This window comes from Elgaria multicarinata, chromosome 17 (assembly GCF_023053635.1).
Source record: "Elgaria multicarinata webbii isolate HBS135686 ecotype San Diego chromosome 17, rElgMul1.1.pri, whole genome shotgun sequence".
Classification (NCBI taxonomy): domain Eukaryota; kingdom Metazoa; phylum Chordata; class Lepidosauria; order Squamata; family Anguidae; genus Elgaria; species Elgaria multicarinata.
Window position 1 is genome coordinate 11990548 of NC_086187.1, and position 18966 is coordinate 12009513.

General features: G+C 48.5%; 1 protein-coding gene across 5 annotated transcripts in view; it reads left to right on the forward strand.

Annotated features, from left to right (window-relative positions):
* SEPTIN12 (septin 12) overlaps positions 1 to 9284 on the forward strand; it is a 151270-nt gene extending 141986 nt beyond the window's left edge. For all 5 annotated transcript variants that reach the window (XM_063142998.1, XM_063142994.1, XM_063142995.1 and 2 more), the window contains 5 exons: positions 1395 to 1512; positions 3459 to 3554; positions 4921 to 5017; positions 5972 to 6023; positions 7964 to 9284. In XM_063142998.1, the coding sequence (XP_062999068.1) occupies positions 1395 to 1512; positions 3459 to 3554; positions 4921 to 5017; positions 5972 to 6023; positions 7964 to 8114 (514 nt within the window). In that variant the 3' untranslated portion in view covers positions 8115 to 9284. The remainder of the gene's footprint in view (positions 1 to 1394; positions 1513 to 3458; positions 3555 to 4920; positions 5018 to 5971; positions 6024 to 7963) is intronic.
* The last annotated feature ends 9682 nt before the right edge of the window (positions 9285 to 18966 follow it).

Genomic DNA, 18966 nt, shown 5'->3' on the forward strand with positions numbered 1-18966 from the left:
AAAGTAATATAATAAATAAATAAATAAATAAATAAATAAATAATAAAAATATATAGTGCGTGGTTTGGCAGCGGAGCACCACCAATGCGATGCCATGAAGACAGCCCCTAGGTCACAAGAGAACATGCCCAGGAGGGGCTGACCCTGGACTGGGACCCTTGCTTATGGAATCACAAACAAGCAGACAGGGCAACAAACATGATTTAACCATGGGTAAAATAAACCATGGGCTAATTCACAGATAGTGTCAACCTGGAATACTGGTTGAGTATGGGTTGTTATTGAATCATAGGTTGTCGTTTTATGCGAACCCCGCACTATGGTTTAAGTATGGGTTATGAACCACAAACAGCCCAATGTTCACAACCCAACAACAGTTGCTGGGGAACATGGGCGGGAAGGTGCTGTTGCACCATGCCCTGTTTGTTCATCCCTGGCCGATGGCTGGTTTGCCATTGTGTGAACAGAGTGCTGGACTAGATGGACCCTTGGTCTGATCCAGCATCAGGGCTCTTGTTATGGTTTTAACAAGCCATGGCTTCTCAAACCAATGGCCACACTAAGAGCAGGCCCAGCGTCTGAAGAATGGACTTAAACTAGGGTGACCCTGTGGAAAGGAGGACAGGGCTCCTGTATCTTTAACAGTTGCATAGAAAAGGGAATTTCAGCAGGTGTCATTTGTGTGCATGCAGCACCTGGTGAAATTCCCTTTTCAGCACAACAGTTAAAGCTACAGGAGCACTGCCCTCTTGACCAGATACAAGAGAGGGCAGATCTCCTGCAGCTTTAACAGTTGTGATGAAGAGGGAATTTCACCAGGTGCTGCATGCACACAAATGACACCTGCTGGAATTCCCTTTTCTATACAACTGTTAAAAGATACGGGAGCCCTGTCCTCCTTTCCACAGGGTCACCCTACTTAAATGGTTTACTTTAGCATAAATCGCAATGGAGGGCTAGAGCCGCTTAACTACAGGCAGCCATCTTAACAGTAACCCTAACATGAACAACAGAGATCCTTCTTCCCACGCTCCCTCCGGGAGCCAGATGGCCTCTTCTTACAAATATTAATATTCACTTTTCTCACCGCACCGTCACATGTGGTGCAACCGTACACCCATCCATCCGTACATGCGTAGGCTCCCTTTCCAGTTGAACGCCCAACGTGCGACTGCTGTGCCTGCAGCCAGTGGGAGCAATCCCACTCTCCCCTCACCCCCGTCCTCGTGTCCACCGAACAAGCAAGGGCTTTCTTCTCCCGAGTAAAATCAACGTATAGAACTTGTGCCAACAGCAGGGGCCAGAGGTGCAGAGAGGTCTAGGCCTCATTACCACAGCAACTCGATTGACATCACGGCTGCACAGTGACTTCCTGTATTTTTGGCCCCCCTCAGGCTGCGCCCCTTGGACCTGGAGTTCATGAGGCGTCTCAGCAAGATCACCAACGTGGTGCCAGTGATTGCCAAAGCGGACACCTTGACCCTAGAGGAACGGGCAGAGTTCAAGCAGAGGGTAAGACAGGGAGCAATCCGGATCCCATGATGGGTGGATGCCAGATGTGATCCTGCCGCAATCGTGTCTCATCCCCTCTTCGCCCCAAGGTTTGGCAGCAGGGCCTTTCTATAGGATCTGGGTTCAGAATAGCCATGGGTGAACTGATGCGGTCATAATTCACGATACGCTCACCAAATTACGAAGCCAACATGATCATCTCGGAAGGTCTGTTATTACAAGTCAGGACAATTTTATTGCTTGGAGCCATAGATCACCATAATATGCATTAAAAAAAGGAGAACTGTGCAACCATATTGTTTGTTTAAGGTTTAAAGTTCTTGTGTACAAAGCCCTAAACAACTTGGGACCAGGATACCTGAGGGAGCACCTCCTCCCCTACCAGGTCTGCTCCTGGTGGTCCCACATAGATCCATCCTGCGATTGGAGTCCACCAGGGGAAGAGCCTTCAGCATGGTGGCTCCCCTCCTGTGGAACTCCCTGCCTCTGGAGGTCAGGCAGGCACCAACTTTGTACTCCTTTCAGCGCCTCCTGAAAGCATCTTTATTCCAGGAAGCCTTTCCTTAATGTCCAGCCAGGAGTCACTGTATTTGCTTCCTTTAAAATCTGTTTTACGACTTTTATTCTGTTTTTATTTTCATTTTATCTTGTACACCCCTCCAAAATTTTCAATGGGGAGCAGTATATAAATATTGTAAATAAATAAATAAATGTGTGTGTGTGTGTGTGTATACACACACACACACACATCCAACAGAAACTTCCCCTCTAAGGCATTTGGGATTTAACACAAATAATAATAATAATAATAATAATAATAATAATAATAATAATAATAATAATTTATTTATTAACTGCTTCTCCCTTTGGATCGAGGCGGGGAACAACATTAGAACAGGAATCAATACATCTTAAAAATTCTTGATTTTACATTGATCTGGATAGGCCTGCCGAAAAAGGCTAGTCTTTAAAGCTGCCTTAAAATCACACAGAGAGTTAATTTTACGAATCTCCTCCGGCAGACCATTCCACAATCCAGGGGCGACAGAAGAAAAGGTCCTCTGGGAAACTGATGTCAGCCTAGTTTTAGCTGACTGAAGTAAGTTCACCCCAGAGGACCTGAGTGTGTGGGGCGGACTATATGGGAGAAGGCGATCCCGCAGGTAACCTGGACCCAAACCATTTAGGGCTTTAAAGGTAATGACCAACACTTTGTACTTTGCCCGGAAACTAATTGGCAGCCAGTGGAGTGATTTTAATGTTGGGGTAATATGCTCACCCCTAGATGTACCAGTGACCAACCTGGCTGCCATATTGTGAACTAGTTGAAGTTTCCGAACTAGGTACAATGGTAGCCCTATGTAGAGCGCATTGCAAAAGTCAAGCCTTGAGGTTACCACCACATGCAGTACTGTCAGCTGGCGTATCAGCCGAAGCTGATAGTAGGCACTCCTGGCCATCGCATCTATCTGGGCTGTCATTTGGAGCAACGGATCCGGGAGCACCCCCAAACTGCAAACACAGTCTTTCAAGGGGAGTGTAGCCCCATCCAGAACTGGTTGACACAACTCCAAACCTAGGTCACCTTTTCCTTGCTACTCAGCAAATTTTGCTACTGGACAATGGTAAAAATATCAATGCCTGAAAAGCAAGCACATATCTGGTCGAAGAGGGGTCTGTTTGACAGAGAGCAGAGAATAACAGCAAGAAATTTATGCCCAGGATGGTCATAGAGAGAACATCTCAGTTATTAATGGAAAACATCTTCAACCTCCCTAGACCCATAAATACAAAGTCTTTGGTGGACTAGAGTATTATCAAATCCCCCTCCAAAAGGGCAGAATGCGTAATGGTGTGAATGGCTTTACAAGAATTCAAAGCCAGCAAAGGGGGGGGGGGAGAGTACAGCCTCTCTGATCTTGGTGACAATCATTTTATCCTGGCAGGTTCAGAAGGACTTGAAGGTCCATGGAATCCATGTTTATCCCCAGGTGGATTTCGATGATGACCCAGATGACAGACTTTTGAATGACAAAATCCGGGTAGGTGGGGGCAAACTGGATGGGGAGGAATTTTCACAAGGACTCTGGGAACATTTTGGCAGGATTACACACACACACACACACACACACACACACACTCTTGGTGAAGTTTGATTGTTGCTTTATAAGAATATGCCTATTCAGGAAATATTAGCCTTTATTTGAATCAAGTTGGTTTGCCTTCAGCACATAGCCAAATATTGATTGGCTATGTAGTTTTCTGATATTTTCCCTTTTGCTCTGTGATCCCTGATTGGCTGGGATTGTCCACTAGACTTAATCAGGAAGAAGTCCATCCAGTAGTTTGTGGCAGGGGGATAGTTAAGTTCTCAAGATCTATTAACAAGACCAAAGCTTTGTAGTGTCCATCCAAAAGCATATTACAATGCACACCCACTCATTCAAAACACTTAACATTCTTGAGGTTACAAACTGGAATCGTTCAAAGCTTTGGCAGCTAGTTGGAGTCAGGGAAGGCTGATAGTTTCAGTCAGAAACAGCCAGAATTCTAAAGGAGCTATCCAAAATGCTAAAACTATTTTGGGGGCAAAAATTCAGCACTGTGGACAGCTCCTTTAGAGTTTTGTCTGTTTCTGACTGAAAGCCAAAATGGATTCACAGCCCCACTGAAATCGGAGCCACCAGCCTTCACTAGTTGGAGTTCTGTGTTCTCCTAAAAGGACTAGCAAGGTGATGCTAGTCAGCCTTCCACTATCAAAATGGGGCAAATGGTGTTCAGCAGTTTAAAGAAATGCACCCCCCCTGTGCCCCTGGTTTAAACATAAGGATACTAAAACTAGGGATGTATGAAAAAAAAATCTCACAAATCTTCCTCGGTTCACAGCTTTGAATGTGATCGCTATCATGAGCACATATCCATCGAAAATGTTCATAAATTGCCAAACATGCTCACCATCAATTTGCACATATTTCCTAATTTGGCACAAATTTCCTCATTTGCGTAAATTTCCCCCGTAATTTGCGCAAATGAGCCCCACTTTAAGAATTTCTTAAATTGACGTGAATTTCCTCCATAATGTAGGAAATTTGCTTCAGTTTAAGAAATGGGCATCAATGCAGGCCATTTGCGCAAATCGAACATGAGAGGGTTGTGCCAATTTCTCATGGGATCGCTGCTCGATTTGCGCAATTTCCCCATTCGTGCAGAGCGAGAAGCGATCGCAAATGCAAGCTGGAGTCGGGCGTGAACCAGTGACAAGCCAACATCCGGAGAAACCTGACGAACTCGAACGGCGCTCATTTGCCCATTTCTAACTAGAGCCCTGCAAAAAGGGACCCGTAGGTGATGCCTTCATGGCTACTGGGCCTGCCCTGGGATCACCCCTGCTTGTTCTCTTCCATCTAGGAGAAGATCCCCTTTGCAGTGGTGGGAGCAGATAAAGAGCACCAGGTGAATGGGAAGAAAGTCTTGGGCCGCAAGACCAAGTGGGGAATCATTGAAGGTAATTCCTCCTGGGACGTTGGCTGGACTGTGGGGTGGTGGTGAAGGAGACCTCCCCATGGCTCCCCATAGAGCCTCGTGTGGTGCATCAACCTGGTTCAGTGTTTCCTTCCGAATTTCCTGACGCTTTCCTCCAGCTGCCATAGAAGATCCTGAGCCATTTCTTGTGTTCTTGCTGAGGACTGTACACGCAAGAGCGGCTTCTGAGCAAGCCTGTGAGCTCATGCAATCCTAGGCACCCTGCTCAGAACCACTTTCTGCACCGTCTCCCTTCCTTTCTCCCCTCCTCTCCACCCACCCCCACCCCCCGCGATGCATTCCACACTGACAGCTGCTATCAGCCCCATCCCTGTGCCAGGATCGTCCTGCCATTCCTCCCTGGAGAATGGAAGCAGGCCAAAAGCTGGGGGGAGAATTGGGGAAGCAAGATTAGGGCATGGGGCATCTCCCGATCCCTGCGCCCTCTGGCATGTAAGCGAGGCACGGCCAGAAACTTTGAGCCAAGTTGACCTTGAACTGAACGCGGGCATGAATTGGTCTCGATAGCATCAGATGCCGTCTTCTTCCTTCGCATCCACCCTGCTGGCTTTTTCCGTCGGTGTTCAGGAAGCTGCCGCGGGCCTATCAAACTCAGTAACTCTCCACACTGCTGGCAGCGGTTGTCCGGGGTCTTAGACAAGAGTCACCCTCCTTGGAAATGCTGGGTATTGAACCTGGGACCTTCGGCATGAAAAGGTGGTGCTCTACCCCTGAACTATGGCCACGTTGCCGGTTCCTTGGTTTTAGTTCTAAATTGCCCAAAGAAGTACACAGGTGTATTGGTGCGCTGCCTGATACACACACCCCATCTCTCAGCGGCATCAACCTGGTTTGGTGTTTCCTTCCGAATTTCCTGATGCTTTCCTCCAGCTGCCGTAGAAGATGCTGAGCCATTTCTTGTGTTCTTGTGTTTCAGTGGAAAACCCCGCCCACTGCGAATTTCCTTTGCTGCGGGATCTCCTAATCCGGTGAGCTGCGCGCTCGAGAAATCCAACCCTATTTTTAATTGGTGGGGTGGAGGGAGGGCATTGGGATCATTATGTAGGGTGATCCTATGGAAAGGAGGACAGGGCTCCTGTATCTTTAACAGTTGTATTGAAAAGGGAATTTCAGCAGGTGTCACTTGTATATATAGAGAACCTGTTGAAATTTCCTCTTCATCACAACAGTTAAAGCTGAAGGTGCCCTGCCCTCTTTTAAATGTGGTCACTCTAGTATAGCTCCTGCAGCTTTAACTGCTGTGATGAAGAGGGAATTTCACCAGGTTCTCTATATATAGAGCCTCGTGTGGCGCAGAGTGGTAAGCGGCAGTTACTGCAGCCAAAACTCTCCCCACGGCCTGAGTTCAATCCCAGCGGAAGCTGATTCTCAGGCAGCCGGCTCAGGTCGACTCAGCCTCCCATCCTTCCAAGGTCGGTAAAATGAGTACTCAGCTAGCTGGGGGAAAGGTAACTGCGACTGGGGAAGGCAATGGCAAACCACCCCGTTACAAAGTCTGCCAAGAAAACGTCAGCGAAAGCAGGCGTCCCTCGAGGAGTCAGCAATGACTCAAGTGCTTTGCACAAGAGGTTCCTTTCCTTTTTTTCTCTCTATATACAAAGGACACCTGCTGAAATTCCCCTTTCAATACAACTGTTAAAGATACAGGAGCCCTGTCCTCCTTTTCATATGGTCACCGTACATTATGAAAGATTTGGAAATGGTCACCTGACCCCCCCCACAGGTCTGCCTTAGCAGTCATCTGTTGCCTGCGAGTAGTGGGTGCTCTAGGTGAGGAGTTGCACTCTATCATGGCTGCACCCCTATGTTGAGGGTATTCACACAACCCCCTTCACTCATTCAAAGAAGAGACTGGCAAGATTGCATCCCACTAACTGGCATTTGTACCCTGAGGCATGCACCGGCCAAGTCCCCTGACAGCCACACGATTGGCATTTGCATGAAGGAGGCCAGCGTACCTAGGGTTCCTACAACACATGCAAGAATCCTGGACCAATCAGGGTTCCTGCCCCTATGGAGGAGCCCTGCATACATAGTATTTGTTTATTTATTTATTTATTTTATTTGTAATACTAACATACCACTTAATATAATAATAAAATCCTTAAGCCATTCAAATATATCTGCACAAGTATGTCCCACCCTTGTCCCCACTGCTGTGTGATTGGGACATCCGCCTTACCAGCAAGACGATGGAATGTCCAGCCAGCCAGGAATCAAAGTGTCCCAACCAGTAAGGGAGCACAGCAGGAGAGACTGTTTTTTCAGCAACAACTAGCCTCAAACCGGGCAGCTTCTTAGCTGGCTCTGCTGCCCACCCCCCTCCATCCCCTCCCTGGCATGGCATCAAGGCCCTGATCCAGAGCACATGAGGAATCTGGCTTCCTCTTTATGAGTAGGGATGGGTGGCACCTTTGGTTCTGGGCTTCTGCTCAGACACGCCATCGCCACTGCTGCTGGAGCCCTCAGGATGATCCTGAAGGAACTGGAGGAGAACTAGCGATACTATTCTCCTATTTCTCTAAAGTCTCATCGCATTCTCTGTTCATCCTGGAACGGGGCCTGGTCACCAGTCCGGCCGCAGCGTTCTGGACCAGCTAAAGCTTCTGAGGAGTTTTCAAAGGCAGCCCTATGTAGAGTGTGTTACAGTAGTCCAGTCAAGATGTAACTAAGACATATGCAATGTTGCCAAGATGGTCTCCTTTTCTCGGGGCTCTTGAAGAGCCTACAGCTGGAATGATCATTGGTAACTCCCTTTCTGGGGTGAGGAGAAAGCATTTGTGGGCTGACAGGTAAGGCGCGGGGTATGATCATCCAGGTACCAGGGTGGGGCGGGGTGAATCATCAGAAACATCCACTTGCCAAGCTGCTCCAACTTCTGCTGGTGCATCTCCCTTTTTTTCCTCAGGTCCCACCTCCAGGATCTCAAAGACATCACCCACAACGTGCATTACGAGCAGTACCGCGTGCAGCGCCTCAACGAGAGCAACCTGATGACCAAGGGGGGCGAGCGACTGGCGCCGAGCTCCATCAACGGAGAGCCGGAAAGTCACCTTTGAACTGCTGGGACAACATGGCCTTTCCTGTCCCTCCCCAGCCTCGGCACACACACACCCTGCTCCCCATCGCTTCTGTGGACTGATTTCCCCTTTTCTCTCCCAGGATCAGCCTCAGCAGAGTTCCTGAAAGACATTTCCTCTCCCCCCCCCATCTCCTGCCCCCCATCCCAATCTCCTCCGAGCATAAGTAGCATCTCTGACTTGGAAATTTCCAACCTGGTCGCTTCCCTGCATCTGTCTTCCTTACAATTTCTCTTCTCCGAGAAGAGGAACTTTTGAGAGGAGGGGACCATTTCCCCCCCCCACGCCCCTGGGTGTTGCTGTCCTACCCCTGTTCTCTGCTTCTAAGCCAAGGACTGCATTTCGCCCCAAGTAGACCTCTTGGGGGTCTTCCCAGAATTAGGAAGTGAGCCCTGTGCTTGGCCTGACAGTGCCCCGCTCAATGCACACCAGTGTGTCAGTGAGTCCCACCAGCCTGCCAGTTTCCTCCCTTAACCCACGCCCACATTTATTTGATTTTTGTCTTCCCTCTGTCCAAGCGCTGGCGGTGCTAGGGACTTCCCTCTTCATGATTATTGTTTATGGGGCAGGGAGGACAATGGCAGGTACCAGAGGGCCACCCAAGGGCTGTGTTGCATGAAAAGGTTAACCCCCCCACCCCCCAGTCTCTGTGCGTGAGCCCGGTTCCTGTCTCTGACTCTCCCAGGCTGGGCTTGTAGCAGCTGTAACAGTCACGAACAGCAGCAAAGATCGTCTAACCGGCAAGGCAGCTGACCTCCAGCTCGTAGGGCCCGCGCTCGGCCATTTCTAAATACTGGGGGCGGAAGGCAGGCAGGCTTTGAACACTTCTGCACAAGGCACCGCCAACCCGGAAGGGCCTGTCCCATTAAAGTGACCTCCCCGCTCTGCCCAGAGCACAACTTCCCTCTGTACCTTTTGCCCCAGAGGGAAGCAGGGCCTGGGATTTTAGAGGAAACATCGCCCAGATTCTCCCTTGTTGACACAGAAGCCGGCAGTACAGGGAAACACTCCATCTCCTGGAAACCGTCCTTCTGCCCGTCCTCAGACTCCTGTCCTGTTACAATTACACTTCTGGGCGCAAAAGAGAGAGGAAAAAGCTCCAGGGTGATTTGTGAGTCTCCAGTAAGCACATTAAAGAGCAACTTAGAAGGGTTTCTTTGGGGGTTTCTTTGGCCTGGTGTGCTTTTACTCTTTCTCCGGGGTACAGGAGGCGGGTGGGGCCCGCTCCTTGCTCTGTCCTGGCGCTCTCTGGCATAATTGCGGGGAAAGATCCTGAAAGGCGGAATGCATGTTACCGACATCGCAAGGGAACTCTTTCACCCTTCATCATTTCTCAAACCGTAAAGAGAAACACGCTTGTGACACCCCGGCTGTGATACCAAGGACGGGGCACCGAGGGCCCAAGTCAGACAAGATACTGGACGGACAGGGGCATTTCATGTGTCTTATTTTTACCGTAAAACTTATCCGCACGGATGTTTGTGTGCATGATCAGAATTAGGATTGCAGTGTGTGTGTGTGTGTGTGTGTGAGTGAGTGTGTGTGTGTGTTATGGGCAGTGGAGCGCTAAGTTTTCCCCCATGCATTCTGGTCCCATTACAATTCGACCCACACACCAGCTGCTTTTTTTTTCGCCTGGCAGGGAAGCGGTGTTTGCTTTCTCTCCCAAGATTTGATTTCCCGAGCGACCCAGGTGGGGAGAAATCACTTGGAGAGTATTGGCAATAGAACCAATTCTGCACTTCTTGCATGTTGATAATGATGAACTATTCAGGGCAGACTGCCCTCACGAGGCACCTCGCAATACTACCAAAACATGAATGTACAATTAAACACAGAGAAACCAGTAGCAGCTGCTGCTCATGATTTTTGAAGCCCCAAATGCAGACAACAGCGTAGCCCCCTTTTGCTTTTAAAGCCAGTGTCTAGTCTAGGGGTGAGTAGAGAGTAGATTTCCTAGTGTTTTGGACTTCAACTCCCAGAAGCCTTTGGTAGCATGGCCAATAGCCAGGAATGCTGGGAGCTGAAGTCCAAACATCTGGAAATCTGTCTGCCCACACCTGGTCTAGCTAGGGATGAGTGAACGCCACCAAGAGCTCACATCTTTTTTTTTCTTTTGTTTTTCGACAAGAGCCATGAGCCAAATCACGTGAGGTCCTGGTTCCTCTCTATTTGGCCCTGGTTATTTATTTATTTATTTATTTATTTATTTATTTATTTTATTACACTTATATACCGCTCCCATAGCCAGGGCTCTCTGGGCGGTTTACAGAAATTCTAAAATTGAGGTAAAAAAAAGTATACAAAATTTAAAACTCTAAAACACAGAACATACACACATAAAGCATTAAAAACCGATTAAAAACTAAACATGTGGGTAATTAGGATGTGCCGCCATATGCCTGGGCAAAGAGGAAAGTCTTAACCTGGCGCCGGAAAGATAGCAGCGTTGGCGCCAGGCGAGCCTCGTCAGGGAGATCATTAGGCCTCATCTAGAGTATTGCGTCCAGTTCTGGGCTCCACAATTCAAGAAGGACGCAGACAAGCTGGAGCGTGTTCAGAGGAGGGCGACCAGGATGATCAGGGGGCTGGAAACAAAGCCCTATGAAGAGGGACCGAAAGAACTGGGCATGTTTAGCCTGGAGAAGAGGAGATTGAGGGGAGACATGAGAGCACTCTTCAAATACTTGAAAGGTTGTCACACAGAGGAGGGCCAGGATCTCTTCTTGATCCTCCCGGAGTGCAGGACACGGAATAACGGGCTCATGTTAAAGGAAGCCAGATTCCAGCTGGACATCAGGAAAAACTTTCTGACTCTTAGAGCAGTACGACAATGGAACCAGTTACCTAGGGAGGTTGTGGGCTCTCCCACATTAGAGGCATTCAAGAGGAAGCTGGACAACCATCTGTCAGGGATGCTTTAGGGTGGATTCCTGCATTGAGCAGGGGGTTGGACTCAATGGCCTTGTAGGCCCCTTCCAACTCTGCTATTCTATGATTCTATGATTTGCACAAATTCGCGGCTGGGGATAACTGTGAATATCAGGATTTGCACAAAGTCATGGCTGTAAAGAGCACAATTTGTGTAAAATGACAGGCGTAAAGGACTGTTTGCACCTGCAATTTTGCGTAAATTGTGCTATTTATGGCTACAATTTTTCACAAATCCCGGTTTTTGTAAATATTCCCAGCTGTGATTTTGTATCAATCGGTATTTGCTCAAATAAAATAAAAAAACCTGCAAAGCCATGAGGTTGCCCAACTCGGCAGGCGCCGAGTTGAGCCAGATCATCTGTAGGGCCAACCTGGCCAAAACCCACCCAGCTCCACCCCGAAACAGCTTGGCCCACAGCTTTCGCCTGCCCTGCCTTCGTCTGTTCTGCAGATCAAGCCCTCGCACATCCACGACAGCTGGGAGGCATCCGAGGAGAAGCAGATGACGTCCAGTTTCTGAGTACATGTTTAAGAGATCCCAGCGTACTTTGAACAAATGCATTTTCATTTTGTTTTTTTTTTTTCTGAAATGGGAGGGAAGGGGGGGGGAATCTCTTTCGTCCACAGTCGTAAGCCCTGTAAAATTACATCTACAGATGCAACCTTTAATTGAAAGCAGATGAGATTCCTCTCTGAAGTTAAGCATTTGCTTTGTGGTTTTCCTGGGTCTGGGCCAAACGAAAGGCAATGAGAGAACAAGAGCCCTTCATCTTTAAAGTTTACAGATACAACAATAATCTGTAATGATTTGCACACACGCGCACACACAAATCCTACCTTTTCTCCAAGGAACTCAGGACAGGGATAAGCCAGCTTTTAGGGCCATGGGCACATCGGCCAATTGGAGAAACTATCCTGGGCACCACCACAAAATGGCTGCCATGGGAGGCATGACAAAGGATGGACAAATCTGGCCAAAAGATGGAGGAGAAGGCAGAAGTGTGGAGTTTGAGACCCAATATGTAAGACTCCTTTGAACCACAGTTTTCAGCAGCACCAGAAATTCGTTTCACAGCAATGCCAGCTCCTGGTGAGGAAAATGGGTGTGTGTGTTTGATTTTTAAGTGGGCGTACAGCACCTTGGAGGGCACCAAGGAAGGTATCTGGGGCACATAGGTTCCCATGGGCACCATGTCACCTACGCCAGCTATCTACAGCCATCTCTTCTTCAGAACAACCCCGCAAGGTATGTTAGGCCGAGGGAAAGCGAGTTAACCAATGTCTCCAAGCTGAGCGCTTCGTGGTTAAACAAGGATTTGAACTCAGGTCTTTCCAGTCCCAAGTTTGGAGCACTACGCCACACTGGCCCTCAAAACTCTTTTTTTTTCTTTTCTTTTCTTTTTTTAATGTTGAGGCAGATTTACAAGGCTTTTACGCCCACTTTCTGATGGTGCCTGTTTGTTTTCTCTGGCCTTGCTCCTTCTAATCCCTGCAGGGCTGGGAGGAAGGGGCTACAACTCAGAGCTGCGCTTTGCCATTGTAATGCAGTTTGAGTGGTTATTACTGACTAATAACGGCCCACATTATTTGTCAATAGGCAGCAGGGAAATTGGTGCTTTAAAAGGGAATTGTACAGGTTAGTCAAAGATTTGGCATCATGTTTTTTTGCTTTTCCAAAGTGAAATTATTTAGATTGTCCTCCACACATTCTGATTCTCTCTCTCTCTCTCTCTCTCTCTCTCACACACACACACACCTTTTTTCTTTTCTTTTACCCTACATATACGTACATCCGTACTTTGTGCTACAAAACAGATTCATACATTGCAAATGTCTATAATGACCCTTTATATTCATCCTCGTGTAACCAAATTTGCAAATGCCACATCGTGAAAAATTTGCCTGCCCACTTGGTTTCACTACTGTGAAATTGTCCTAATTGTTTTCTTCCAACCAGCCCTTTTTTTGACAGATGCTTTTCAGATGCTTCCAAAATCCAAGATCGTTTCCCTATGTGATTGAGCAGCTATGTACATGGGCTACACACATAACCCATAATCACAATGATTGCATCACAAGTTATTTATTTATTGCATTGGCACGGCCTCTTTCTCCCAAGGAACTCTGAGCAATGTACTCCACTCCCTGCCTCTCAATTTTATCATCACAACTACTCTGAGGGGTAAGATAGACGAGGGAGAGAGAGAGCTATTGGTCCGAAGTCACCCAGTAGCTTCACAGCTTGTGGGGCTGTGAGCCCAGATTGTTCCAGCCCTAGTATGATGCTCTGATCACTACACCACACTACCTCTCACCAGTAGGCATCTTCCAATAGCTTCCAGCTTACTTGCTGCTCCACCATTGAAAGGTGAGGCTGCTGTTCAGGCAGCTTCTGTGGTGAACAACCCACAGAACCTGAGATGGGATCTCATATGTAACCCCAAATCATGACTAGGGCTGTCATTGGTATGCATGCAGCACCTGGTGAAATTCCCTCTTCATCGCAACAGTTAAAGTTGCAGGAGCCCTGCCCTCTTTTGTATCTGGTCACAATTGTATAGAGGGAATTTCACCAGGTGCTGCCTGCATACAAATGACACCTGCTGAAATTCCTTTTTCTATGCAACTGTTAAAGACACAGGAGCTCTGTCCTCCTTTCCATATGGTCACCCTAAAGCAGTGGTTCTCAACCTTCCTAATGCCGCGACCCTTTAATACAGTTCCTCGTGTTGTGGTGACCCCCAACCATAAAATTATTTTCGTTCTTCTCTACACGATCCATTGTCATGGGATGGTTTGCTAATGAAAATAATACATAACAATAGCTTTAATAATACAAAAGATGATACATGACATAGTTCAGTCAATACAGTTTCCTAAGACCATCGGAAATATGTGTTTTCCGATGGTCTTAGGCGACCCCTGTGAAAGGGTCGTTCGACCCCCAAAGGGGTCCCGACCCACAGGTTGAGAACCGCTGCCCTAAAGCCTTAGGGCACGGCTGGGCAGAGGGGGGGGGCAGTTGGCATGGTCCTACGATTTCGACGGGGCCTACTCCAAGTCCCCCTGGTAGGGGGACTGTTTGGAAAAGATTTGTTACAAAGTAGCTCTGAATGTGAAGAAGTGATGTCTTATATACATCTTGAATAAAAGTGCTTGCCATTACCTTTTTTTATAAATCGTTCTAGTTCATTTGTATTTAGAACTGATTAAAAAAATACTTAATGAGCAGTTTGAAATGGGGCCTACATTTCCCATCTGGCCCGGGCCTATTACCAGCTTTGCCCGTCCCTGCCGTAGGATAATCATGAGGGACCCCGATCTGGATTGGGACCACCATATATGGGTAGGGGGAGTTTCATGTCCCCCACTGGAGGGTACAAACAATGCCAAGAAGCCACCCATGTAAGGAGACCTGGAAGTGCCTAGATGTTCGGGGGGGAATGACCATGGGTCTATTTCCACAAGAGGAGGAAAGTTCCACCACTGAGGTAAAGGTTGGGCAAATACCTAGGCCCCAAGAGTGTCATCCCTCAAGAGGCAGGCCAACAGAACTCCTTGGAGAAGAGGTACTAGACTATAAAGGAGGACTCCTCAAGGAAAAGACTCCTCAGGAGCAAGGCTGTCTTCTTGAGTAGAACTGTTGCAAGAGGGTCTGTAACAAACTACAGCTGAGCCCCTGGGTGGGACTCAGGAGACTCTGGCTATATCAGCCTTCGGTTTCAGACTAGCCATTGTTGGAACGATATTGTTGTACTTGTTCCAGTGCTTAGTATTTTTGACTGTATTATGTGGCCGAAGCTCTGAGTCTCCTGCCTGTCTTTGTTTTTATCTGACTGCTTCTTTGGGTATGATCTTGGCTGTGCCTGAGACTTCTCTTCTGGAGACCTCCTACTTGTCTGGTAATGCTGTGTTTTGACCATTGCTTGTATCTTGACCATTCCTGTTTTAGCTTGATCCAATACTGGATGGGAAATGTTGTGCTTGATCATTTGCCCGCTTCATTGTCTTGACAATTGGATTTGCTCTAGTAGTTACTTAGTATAGAATCTGAACAGGGTATTCCCCTCTGCCTCACACACACACACACACACACACACGCTAAAAAGAGAAAGAAAATTTCATTGGCACCCTTGTATTTATTTATTTATTTTAGTCCTCATGCTGGTGGTGGGAATGGAAGGGTGGGGAATAAGTGACTGGGTGTGAAGGTTTAACCCTTCCCTACCATTATGCTGTATGGGGGGTGGTTGGGGGCCCCATGTGCTTACACAAAGGTAAAAAAAAATGGTGAGGATCAATGTGTAATGTAGTGTGTAGTGCTGCCCTAACACACACACACACACACACACAAAGTAAAATAAATGGTCTTCTTTGTTCTGGAGTATCTGGGCTTGGTGGTTAGGTGTTGCTTTGTTTGCTCTGGGAGTAAAAGAGGCATTGGGCTTGGTCCAGACCTTCCCAGATTACAGACGGGTTTGGCTTTGCTCAACAAAGACTATTTCGTAGGCATGTGCTCCGCTCCGATTAGGAGCGTAGAAGCAGGAGCGGAGCGGGGGGCTTCGCCTGCCCTTAAGGCGGAGGCGAAGAGGATTGGGGGGGCCGGCGGAGCGTGGCGAAGAGGATCGAGGTGAAGGCGGATCCTTTGCCTCGATCCGGAGCTCCGCTGGAAAGGTAAGTGGGGTTTACCGGGCCCTGCCGCTGTCGCCCATGTGGCGACGGCGGCAGGGCCCGGTAACCCCCCCTCCTCTCCCTTACCTGCCTCCGTCCGCGGTCCGTCAGCGTCTTCAATTGAGCCCGTGGTTCCAGCAGGAAGTCTGGGCCGCACTGCGGCCCAGACTTCCTGCTGGAACCACGGGCTCAATTGAAGACGGCGACGGACCCGCGGACGGAGGCAGGTAAGACCTCCCCTCCCTGTTGGTCCCTTACCGGGCTCTGCCGCCGTCGCCGCATGGGCGGCGACAGCGGCAGGGCCCGGTAACCCCCCCGCCCTCCTCTCCCTTACCTGCCTCGGTCCGGAGCTCCGATCCGGATCCGGAGCTCCGGGCGGAGCGGAGTGGGCACAGGCGGAGTGGGGGCAGGGCGGAGCGGCCCGATCCGAAAATGGCAGATCTCAAAATGAAGCAGAGCGGGGGGTCTGTGCACACCCCTACTATTTCGCCCCCTTGTAATAATGTTGGGCACGATGAGTGTTTTCCCCGCCTGTATTCACAGCCCCTGCCAAGGGGCACATCCGTCCCTGTTGCCAAGTTGGAGGGAAATATATAGAGGGGGGAATGGGGGATTCTGGGACTGTAGAGGGTGGGGGGCATTTGCCAATTGCACTTATTGAGTAGAGGATATTTCTGCTTGATTCCAAATAGAAAACTGACAATGTCTGTGTCACCAGAATTATGTTCTTCGCCCAACTCAAAACCCACAAAATTCCGTGCAAGCTTTCCTGTTCTTCAACAGGTCAGTGTGGTGTAGTGGTTAGAGTGTTGGACTGGGATTGCGGAGTCCTGGGTTGTAGTCCCATTTGGCCTTGAAGCTGTAGTCTACCTCACAGGGTTGTTGTGTGGATTAGATGGGGAAGAGGAGGACCACCGTGTAAGCTGCCTTTGGTTTCTTGCGAGAGGAACAAGGCAGGATATAAACGTTGTAATAATAATAATAACAACAATCAGACCAGATGGTAAGAGCTAAAAAATGGGGAAGTGAGGCTGAGATTCCAGGGCTGCATACATTCAAATTAGGCTGTACTGCATGGTTGGACAACCTTATGAGGTGTTCGTGTGTGTCCAAGGACCATTTTCCTCAATATACCCCCCTCCTGGCTGGACTCCACAAGGTGCCGCACACTCCATGGGTCACGTGGTCAGTCTTCCCCAACTTGGGGCCCTCCAGATGTGTTGGACTGCAACTCCCATTATCCCCACTCAGCATGGCCAATGATGGGAGTTGTAGTCCAAGCAGTGGAGGCAGGTAGCTCTGATTTCGGTGGGGCTGTGAATCCATTATGGGTTTCTGTCAGAACCAGCCAGCACTCCAAAGGAGCTATACAAGGTACCGGACCCATTTGGAGGCTAGGGGCTAGCACCTTGAATAGCTCCTTTAGGATTCTAGCTCGTGCTGCCTGAAACCCAGGAGGGGTTCACAGGCCCAGCGACATCAGCGCCACCAGACTCCACTGAGCCCAATCTATATGAACAGCGCCAGATTTAGCAAGGATGACCAAGGAAATATTGAATAATATGGGTTAGCCCAAGGCAACATGGATGCACGTTTTGGGGGATGGCCAAGGGGACATGAAAGGGCCATCGTAAACTCACAAAATATGGTGAAACAAAAAACATGCGCATTTTGCCTGACATCTTTTAAAGCTGTTGAACGGAGTTCACGTCTTCTGAAAATGTATTTCTAGCCTCCTTTCAAAAGTGCCCAAGGCCTTGGCAATCCCTCTGCAGCCCCCTTGCGTTCATTGGCCAGGACTCTAGAAGGCGGGCATAATTCTTACTGACCAATTGGGTGGACTGCTGCCTGAATGTTTCTCCTGCTGGCGTCCTAAGAGCTAGAAACCGACTCGTTTTCTTGTTGTTTTAAACAAAGCTCCGAAAATGGAAGGAGGAGCTGGGAATCCTTCCAAGGGCGAGGCTTCTACGGCACCTCCACCCAGGGAAGAAACCGTAACTCAGGGGTGGAGTCCCTGCTTTGCAACTCTGGGTAGTTACGGAAAAAACTAGGGGAGCTGCTGCCAGGGGAGGCTGGTGGCTCCGAGGTCAGTAAGGTAATGAATCCGCTCTGGGTTTCCGCACCTTGGATAGCTGTTTTAGAGTTCTGATCCTGGGATGGATTCACCGCCCCAGCAACATCGGAAGCACCAGCCTCCACTGGGCGCTGCCAGTCAGTGTTGACAATACTAAGCTAGATGGATCCGCGGTCTGAATCACTATAAGTTCAATCGCAGCTTTTAAAGCTCAGCTAAAAACTTTTCTTTTTCCTAAAGCTTTTAAAACTTGATGTTGTTTGGACTTTACACTGTTAGTTTTACCCTACCCTGTGCCTGTTTACCCTACCCAGTGCCTGTTTACATTCTCTTCCCCTCCTTATTGCTCTACTATGATTTTATTAGATTGTAAGCCTATGCGGCAGAGTCTTGCGATTTACTGTTTTACTCTGTACAGCACCATGTACATTGATGGTGCTATATAAATAAATAAATAAATAAATAAATAAATAAATAAATAAATAAATAATAATAATATAAAGCAACTTGCTGTGTTCTTTCTCTTAGCGATAGCCCTGGGACATTCCCAGTTTCACCCAGTATAAGGAGTTTGGGACTACAACTCCCAGAATCTATCAGCTGGAAGTCGTAGTCCAAGCTATCTGGAGAGCACAAGGTTTCCTGTTCCTAACCAATGGGAACACGGAAATCCTTTGTTGATGGCGGGGGCGCTGTTACTTTTTAACCGTCTCCCTCGATAAACATCTACCTGCCTCTCCCTTCCTGAACGGGTTTCCTGCTCTGAGCCCAAAGAAGCTTCAAATCGAAGGCTTAAAAAGAAATGCATTCCAACACACACACACACACACACACACACCATTGTTTGCTTGGTGCCTTCACGGCCCTACGTCACTGTCTTCCAGGAATTGCATTCCTGCCTTGAGAAAGTTCACCAAGCAGAGGTGCTGAGAGGGAGGGAGAAACATTGCAGAAGAGGACTCTGGAGTCCTTATTGGGTGCTCAACTTTTCATTCTTTCTCACTTAGCAAAGGCACAGGAACGTCCGTGGTGTTCATTGGCAAACACGGGCCCCGGTGCTTTTCCCCGCCTGTCCTCTGGGATCCCTCCCCCTGGCAAGGAGAGCAGACCAAACCCATCCACTCCAGCTGGGCGTTCCTCTGCTCTCCAGGG